We start from the raw sequence: 10,000 nt of genomic DNA on the forward strand, positions 1-10,000 counted from the left end.
GGGATACAAAGCCTGCAGTTTCTATTAGCTTGGATTCCCCATCGATGATGTCACTGGTAGACGGGTTTCTGAACTGTCTACAGCCCTCCTCTGAGACACAGACTGATTAGATTTTTTTTTTACCATTTTATCATGAGCATTAGTGAGGACCTATTATATGAAGATATGTTGAAAAGTGGTGAAGTCGTCCAAATGGACCCGTAAGGGTTTTCCATTTTCCAGTTAAATTATTGTTAAATAATCAACGTTTGCCTGTTATCTGTCCTATGGTACCAACATCGATACAGCATGGAATTTTGGACAAAATCTCATCCAACGAAAACTAAATATTCGAAGTTTTGGTTCTGAGAGTCATCAAATGGTGGTCCGTGGCTCAAATGCCCAATAAATAATGGACCTTGATATGAAAAGGGTTGAAAACCACTGCTAAAAGGATAACACAAAAAGCCCCCAGGGGCCGTGAGAATATTGATATTGATAAGATATTATTGATACTATAAGATGAATATAAAAAAATATAATGTGAAAATAAATACTGTAATGTAAATGGTATTTTCTTTTTTCTTTGTGTGCATTTCTTTATATCAAAAGTCCCTAGATGTCCTATCTTAATTACTTCCTGTCAAACTAAAGAACCCTAATAAATCCGGACCAATTTCAACTAATAATAGTATTATGAGCACTTGTCAATCTGTTTTCAAACACAGCTATGACTCCCGCTAGACACTAGAGGGCAGTGCTACTCTGTAGAATACATTTTTACCATTCACCTCTTTCTATTCCAGCATTTCCTTATTGTTCTTTCACAATTAAAGAATACAATGTCGCAAACAAACACACACACACACACACACACACACACACACACACACACACACACACACACACACACACACACACACACACACACACACACACACACACACACACACACACACACACAGGATCCAAATATTGTACTTTTACTCCACTACATTTAGTTGAAAACTTTAGTTACTAGTTACTTTGGAGATTTGGATTATTATTACAAATCCTACATTAGCCACTTCTGCTGTGTATACATTTCGGCCATTTGAAAATAGCCGCTTGTAGATTGGCTATTTTCAAAATATGTGTATACATTTGAAAACTTGAAATAGGACATTCTGTGTAATGAGCACTTTCACTTTTGGTACTTTAAGTACATTCTAATGCCAATACTTTTGTACTTTTACTCAAGTAGATTTTGAATTCCGGACTTTTACATGTAACTTCTGCATTGCAGTATTGATACTTTAACTTAAGTAAAAAATGGGAGTACTTTTTCCACCACTGATCTTAACCCTAACGTCTGGCTCATAATTAGCAGCGCGTCGTATCGTGCGCCAAAAATAGCATATATACAACCTTGAGTGTGCCACAGGCACACAGCTGTGTATAAATCAGGCATTACTGTGACTCGCACCCAAACACTTAACCTCCAAATGCCTAACCCTGACCTCAATCATTTCCTAATTGTAACACACACGTGTGTGTGTGTGTGTGTGTGTGTGTGTGTGTGTGTGTGTGTGTGTGTGTGTGTGTGTGTGTGTGTGTGTGCGCACTTATATTACTATACTTGTGAGGGGCAAATGTCCACACATGTATATAGTAGAATATGTGAAACGGACGTTGTGAGGACCGTTTTCCTGGTCCTCACAAGAGAAATGGTTGTTTTATGGTTAAAAATCATGTTTAGAGTTAGGCATAGACACGCACACACGTACGCGCGCGCACAAACACACACACACACACACACACACACACACACACACACACACACACACACACACACACACACACACACACACACACACACACACACACAAGGAAAGCTTTGTCTTGTTGAAGCGGTGTTGATGTTTCCTACAATCATCTGCCTTCTCTAGCTGAGGTATATAGCTTTAATTATTAACACACACACACACACACACACACACACGCACACACACACACACACACACACACACACACACACACACACACACGGACACACACTGGAGCTGTGACCTTGTGTGTCAGAGGTGGGGCAGGTTATTAGTCATGATTATTAGGAACACACACACACACACGCACGCGCACACACACACACACACACACACACACACACACACACACACACACACACACACACACACACACACACACACACACACACACACACACACACACACACACACACACACACACACACACACACACACACACACACACACACACATCACATTAATGACTAGGCTGGCTGGCCTCGTTCTTCATGGCTGTCATGTGAACAAAGCAGCCATTGACCGGAACCCTGATGCTACCACGCTAACGCTAATGCCACACCCACCTCTGCTAACACACACCACGGTGTGTGCGCGTGTGTGCGTGTGTGCGTGCGTGCGTGTGTATGTGTGTCAGAGTGTTTGCATAGCTGTGTCAAATTACAACTTGTTAAAAAGTAATTTGTTTTTAACTGTTGTCCGGGGAGAGCCAGTACCTGTGTAATGTGTTTGTGTGCTGGTGTGTGTTTGTGTGTGTGTGTGTGTGTGTGTGTGTGTGTGTGTGTGTGTGTGTGTGTGTGTGTGTGTGTGTGCGTGTGTGTGTCCGTCCGTGCGTGCGTGCGTGCGTGCGCATGCGTGTGCAGGTTACAGTCCAGTGTAATAGACTTTGGACGTACGCACACTTTTTAATATGAAATCCCATTGAAAGGAGGGGTCATACACGGCTGCCTCTGTAAATACAGCCATTTGTATTTGTTGATGACATGCAATAACGTGTTAATATTCTATGCTCCGTTGATGAATTGAATACATAGGACCACAACGGAAACAAGTCCCCAGGACTCTTTTGTGTCATCCTTTTAGCCTAGATGCTTTAATGTACCTCCGTGCTGTTTACATTCTTTGATTGATAAAGTATTCAATCAATCGATATCTTTATTTGTGTTCACATTGAACAAAGACATTCTTGAACACAAACAGTAGCAGGATGCACAAGCTTATGGGAATCGTACAAGTATGCCACTTCTATGTTGTTGTTTTTTGTAGTTTTTTACTGGGAACGCATCTGTGTCATTTTAGATTTTTAGCTATAACCTATGTAACTCTGAGAGTGTACAAATGGAACCAAATGGACCCGTAAGGGTCCATTTGGTTCCATTTGTACACTGTCAGAGTTATGGGGGTCCTTGAAATTAAAAGGTTTGAGAACCACTGTGCGACACTAAATGGAGCAGAGCCTTCATTAGTATCATTGGTAACACCTGTGAAGGAAGTAAGGAAGAGGCCCAATTTCCATAACTCTGAGTGTACAAAATGGAACCAACCCTTATTTTATACGTTGGCTATTCAAAAATAGCAGATATAGTGCAAATCTTTGAATACACATACAGTATTCTTTGAAACAACATTTTTAACTCAAGTCTTTGCTTCTGGGGATAGGTCCCTCCCTGAAACAACATATTTTGATGGAGGTCGGCGGCCAAAAACATATACGTTTGGGGGACCTTGCGACGCAGATGCGGACCTTGATATACTATGACCTTGTAGAGCTGCGTTTTTTGAATAGCCAAAGAAGTCTTAAAAATGTCACAGACACTTTCCCGGTCTTAACACACTACATACGGTAACATACGTTTTTCTGTCTCAGTTCACAAATACAGGAAGCATCGTCTGCCAATTATGGCAGACGATGAACAGAGTGTAGCCAATGGCCTTATAGCTCTTGGCTCGGGCATTCCTGCAATCTGCAGGCCTCTCACAACTAGTTTATGGCCATTAGCGAGGCTTCCAAATAGAAACACAAGAAATTGCACATTTACAGAACCTGCGTAATAGCATTGGTTGGTACTTTTGTTCTTTTTGCACAGTGGTTCTCAAACATGTTCATGTCATGGACCCCCCAAATTGACATGTATTTGGCCTGGCGGACCCCCGTCTGAAAAGATTTTGTGTCGGGGAAAATTCTAACCACGGCTTTTGCACCTTGGTAAGGAATGCCTCTTCCAGACTTGTGGTCAAAAGTTACGAGTAAAAGTCCTGTATTCAACATTTACTTGAGTAAAAGTACTCATGCAGAATGAGTGGTTAATGTATGTGTTGTAACAATAATAATCAAAATCTAGAAAGTAACTAGTAACTGACGTTTTCAAATAATTGTAGTGGAGTAAAACAAGTACAATATTTGCCTCTGTGATGTAGTGGAAAAGAAGAATACAGTATTGAAAATAGGAAATACTCCAGTAAAATCTAAAATGTTTTTTGTTTGACAGGAACCAAATGGACCCTTATGGGTCTGTAACTCAGACAGTGTACAAATGGAACTAAATGGACCCTTATGGGTCTGTAACTCAGACAGTGTACAAATGGAACTAAATGGACCCTTATGGGTCTGTAACTGTGAGAGTGTACAAATGGAACCAAATGGACCCTAACGGGTCCATTTGGTTCCATTTGTACACTCTCAGAGTTAAATTAACATTGATTTTACAATATGAATTGGGGTTCCACAGATAGAAATGTCTTTAAATGGGGGTCCGTAGCCTAATGCATGTCAAACTGGGGGGTCCTTGAAATTAAAATAGTTGAGAATCACTGCTAGAGCCGTAAGAATCTTCTCTTATGGGGGTCCCTGGCATATATTTTCAAATGGGGGTCCGCGGGGCTAATAAGTGTCAAGTCGGGGGGTCCTTGACATGAAAAAGTATGAGAAACACTGTCCTAAACGAACAAATCAACAATTCTATCACTCCTGGTCAATGTACATCCCCTTATATACATACAGCCATTCAGAATATGTGGCACGAACGCACACACACACACACGCACGCACGCACACACGCACACGCACACGCACACGCACACGCACACGCACACGCACACGCACACGCACACACGCACACGCACACGCACACGCACACACACACACACACACACACGTTTGTATTACTATACTTGTGAGGACATCAACATTTTAACTAATAAATGTCTGATCCTAAACCTAACCTGAATCTTTTTTTTCTATTGTAAACCTCTCTCTTTTCACCCATAAAACATCTATTTCTCTGAAGACCAGGGAAACGGTCCTCGCAACGTCATATTTCTCACATTCTACCAGACGTGTGGTCCTCGACAGTGGTGTAAAGTAACTGAGTACATTTACTGAAGTATTTACTTAATACTAATAATAATTAAGTACAATTTTAGGTACTTTTACTTTACTGGAGTATTTCAAATTGTCTATACTTTTACTACTCCACTACATCTCAGATGCAAATATTGTACTTTTACTCCACTACAATTATTTGAAAACTTTAGTTACTAGTTACTTTGCATATACATTATTACATTACAAAATATACATTAACCACTCTAGCTCACAACGCGTCGCATCGCGACGCGTTGTGAGCTAGAGTGGTTAATGTATGTTTTGTAGATCTGCTATTTTCAATTTCTTTAAATACATTTTAGACATAATGATAACTTGTGAAACGGGACATTCTGCATACTGAGTACTTCTACTTTTAGTACTTTAAGTACATTTGCATTTACACTATTGATGCCAGTACTTTTCCTCAAGTAAATTCTTAAATCCGGACTTTTACTTGTAACAGAGTACTTCTACATTGCAGTATTGATACTTTTACTTAAGTAAAACATTCAAGTACCTTTTCCACCACTGGTCCTCGAAAGTATAGTAATACAAATACACACGCACACGCACACACGCACGCCAAATCTTCCTGTGTGTACATGCATCTCATGCACATGACTGTGGAAGGAATTTGCTCTCCTGAGGACAATAAAGCTGCTATGTGTGTAAGGCCAGGGCTACACACTGGGTTCCTTTCACACCATGTCATTCCACGCTATTAGAGCTCATTAAAGTACAGGCTAGATGACTAACAGACACACACTGTCACAAGACTGACACCTGGAGGACATACACACGCACGCACGCACGCACGCACACACAGACAGACAGACGGACGGACAGACGGAGAGAGATAGACAGACAGACAGACAGACAGACAGACAGACAGACAGACAGACAGACAGACAGCAAGACGGAGAGAGAGAGTGTGTGTGTGTGTGTGTGTGTGTGTGTGTGTGTGTGTGTGTGTGTGTGTGTGTGTGTGTGTGTGTGTGTGTGTGTGTGTGTGTGTGTGTGTGTGTGTGTGTGTGTGTGTGTGTGTGAGTGAGTGAGTGAGTGAGTGAGTGAGTGAGTGAGTGAGTGAGTGAGTGAGTGAGTGAGTGAGAGAGAGAGAGAGAGAGAGAGAGAGAGAGAGAGAGAGAGAGAGAAAGAGAGAGAGAGAGAGAGAGAGAGAGAGACAGAGAGAGAGAGAGAGAGAGACAGACATACATACAGAGAGAAAGAAAGGCAGACAGACAAACAAACAAACACACAGATAGAAGTGTTTAAAATGGTTTCCTGTCTCCCTTTGATAAGAGCTTACTGTTTGGCACAAACAAATATCAGCGCACACGGTACGTACGTACGCCCGCACGGATGCACACACGCACGCGCGCGCACTCACGCACACACGCACACACACACACGCGCACGCACGCACGCACGCACGCACGCACGCACACAAACACCCACCCACCCACCCACACAAAACAAAAATAAAGCATTCATTGAATCGTCAATGAAGCTACAGACTACCATTCATTTTCAATGTAAGACACGAAAATACGAAGGTAAAAAGATACATGCGCCGTTTGTAGCTGCTACAACAGCTACAACAGCTACAAAAAAAAGTTGAGCTGGCTTAAATTTCAGCTACAAAGATACAAGCGACAGACTTTGTCCTGTAGCTGTGTATCTTTGCATCTTCTGTAGCTGCCAGTGTGAACGTATTATTAGAAGAGCCTAACTGCCCTCAGTTGTGTTATGTCATCATGAATAAAACACATATTCACATTCACAACAATACCCCCCTCACCTTATTGGTCGCCGTGGCGCTGGAGCCGGTCACCACGGGAACGTTGGTGACCTGCACGGACAGGAAGCGGTTGTCGATGAGAGGCCACGCCCCCTCCACCTTACACGTCTGGAAGCTGTCCCTGGAACAAAAAAAGATAAGCGACAAGATATAAAGTGTACAAATGGAACAAGTGTACAAATGGAACCAAATGGAGAGTTACAGACCTGTAAGGGTCCATTTGGAACCCCCTCAAGTACACCCGAGGGACCCTGGACCTCACTTTGAGAACCACTACAATAATATGTATGTATGATTGCATTTGTGTTGACACTGAGCTATACTATAACCCAGGGGTCTTCAACAGGGGGTCCGGGACCCCTAGGGGGTCCTCAAAGTTACTACAGGGGGTCCGCCAAATCTTTGTGATATGATTTTTTTTTTATACCTTAACCACTTGAATCCTAATATCCCTTTTCTGAGGAGAATTTGAGCCAAAAATAGCAGATCTACAAGCTCACAACGCCTCGCGCTGCGAGGCGTTGTGAGCTTGTAGATCTGCTATTTTTGGCAAAGAGGTGTAGTAGAGGGAAAAAAGAGCAGACCAAGTGAACAAAAAAGTTTAATCTGAAACACAATTGTATACAATATAGAGTAGGGGGTCCCTGCTTCATCTCTCTCTCAGCTAGGGGGTCCATGGCCTGAAAACGTTGAAGACCCCTGCTATAACCCATTAAGACCTGAGGCGATTCTTAAAAAGGTTTTCTAAATCCTAACAGTTTTTTTGGAAAAAATAAAAAATAAACATTTCAAGATTTTGTGTCACTAAAGTGACAGCACCTGTGTCACTAAAGTGACACAGACGCTGCGGGGCCTACCTGAACGTGCGCAGGTGCGGGTCGCCGAACAGTCCGCAGAACAGGTAGCCGGGCGGCACGTCGCCGAGCGGCGCCTGGCCACCGCCGCCGTGCGCGTGCCCGTGCCCGTGCCCGTGGCCATGGCCGTGGCCGTGCGTGTGCGCGTGCATGTGAGCGTGCGTGTGAGCGTGGGCGTGGGCGTGCTGCATGCGGCTGTGGTAGTCGCAGGGCTCGGGAAGAGGCTCCTCGGGGTGCGTGGCCGACGTGGGCCCATCTCTGGAGCAGTTCCTCTGAAATGACACGCAATCAACTCAATGGTCAACGTCCAGGAGAAGTATCAGATGTTCTATAATGACAGTTGTGGTACATTTACTCAAGGTACATTTTTTAGGTACTTACTTACTTTACTGGAGTATTTCCAATTGCCTTGCCATACTTTTACTTCTACTCCACTACATCTCAGAGGCAAATGTTGTACTTTTACTCCACTACAACGTGCATACATTCAAAACACACATTAACCACTTTGGCCTTATTTTATACAGGGGATATTTGAAAATAGCAGATCTACAAGCTCACAACGCGTCGCACCGCGACGCGTTGTGAGCTGGTAGATCTGCTATTTTCAAACATTGTAGTACTTTTACTTTTGGTAATTACATCTTTACATTTTAATACCAATACTTTTCTTTTTTTTTTTTTTTGAATTCCGGACTTTCACTTGTAACAGAGTACTTCTACATTGCAGTATTGATACTTTTACTTTAGTAAAACATTTCAGTACTTTTTCCACCACTGTATAATGATAATAATAACGATGATAATAATAATATTGTTGTTGTCGGGCAGAAACCTGATATCTCCATATTCTAACTTATTGCGTTTTTTTCCGAAAATTAATTCCCTACTTGATCATACTACAATGTCACACAAAAGCACCTAAAGTCGCAGATCTACAAGCTTGAAATGCGTTTTGAGCTTGTAGATTAGCTCATGAATCACAGTTTTGGACATAATGAGGTTTCCACCCGACTAAGACGATATAATAAATTGTCCCCACTCCTTGGTCGTGTTTTTTGTCATTGTTTATTACACAGCTTGGTTGAATGCCTGATTCTGATTGGTCAATCACTGAATTCAGCGGTGCGTTATTTCTGGATAATCAGACCGATGAGCTCTATAACAGACCGCTGTCTAATCAAGGGCTCAGAGCACCTGCTGCGCTGCTTGATTTTATGCCGTATCCAACATGACAGCCATGTAAACAAACACGCCATGTCAATTACAGCTAAACGTTGCTCTCAAGAATGTTTTTGAAAACATTTGAAGCGAGAAATAGACAATGCAGTACCCAAAAATGTATTCTATTTGATCAACACTTCCTTGTTTTCCAAGACAACCGTTTTTTTTTTTTTACCGAATGGGTTCCCAGATTGGGGTTAAAGTGGTTAATCTAAATGTAAAAAAAGTTCCTATCACACAAATATTTGGCGGCCCCCTCTGTAGTAACTATGAGGACCCCAGACCAGGAGGGCCCCTGTTGAAGAAGACCCCCCCCCCCCATTTAATGCTACATAGAGTCCCACCTGGCTCATCAGGTCAGAGATGCCCAGCACGGCCGAGTGGAAGACTAGGTTCCCACGGCAGGACTTGGCGGTGCGCTGCGTGCACGAGGAGTACGCGCGCAGGCCCTTGCAGAACTCCGTGTCGAAGCCGTCCAGCGCCGGGGTCAGGTGCGAGGTCAGCGTCACAAAGTCCCCCGTGCACTTCTGGATGCGACACTGCGGGGGAGGGGAGGCGGCCGGGACCTGGCAGTGGCCTGCAAACACACAATCACAAATCAACTTTGTTAATACATCAAGGCCTGAGGTTCCGATTCTACAAATGTCTTTTCTAACAGTTTTCTGAAACACTTATGAAGCTATACTATCAGGGGTTCACACACACAGACACAGGAGGTGTGACTGAGGTCATTGTGTCAGTGTGTGTGTGTGTGTGTGTGTGTGTGTGTGTGTGTGTGTGTGTGTGTGTGTGTGTAGCTTTGATGTTTAACAGTTCAGTTTCCTGCTCCAATCAGACAGTAAAGATGATCTGACAACCTGTCATAAAACCAGGACAAAGTTCACACTCACACACAAACACACACACACACACACACACACACACACACACACACACACACACACACACACACACACACACACACACACACACA

At 43.0% G+C, this 10,000-nt stretch overlaps 1 protein-coding gene across 1 annotated transcript in view; it reads right to left on the minus strand.

Annotated features, from left to right (window-relative positions):
* rgmb (repulsive guidance molecule BMP co-receptor b) overlaps positions 1-10,000 on the minus strand; it is a 28,987-nt gene that overhangs the window by 2,915 nt on the left and 16,072 nt on the right. The window contains exons 2-4 of the mRNA XM_084056258.1: positions 9,372-9,604; positions 7,807-8,075; positions 6,950-7,070 (exon numbers count right to left, since the gene is read on the minus strand). Coding sequence (XP_083912384.1) covers positions 6,950-7,070; positions 7,807-8,075; positions 9,372-9,604 — 623 coding nt within the window. The remainder of the gene's footprint in view (positions 1-6,949; positions 7,071-7,806; positions 8,076-9,371; positions 9,605-10,000) is intronic.

This window comes from Gymnoscopelus microlampas (genome assembly GCF_963454915.1).
Source record: "Gymnoscopelus microlampas genome assembly, chromosome: 4".
Classification (NCBI taxonomy): Eukaryota; Metazoa; Chordata; class Actinopteri; order Myctophiformes; family Myctophidae; genus Gymnoscopelus; species Gymnoscopelus microlampas.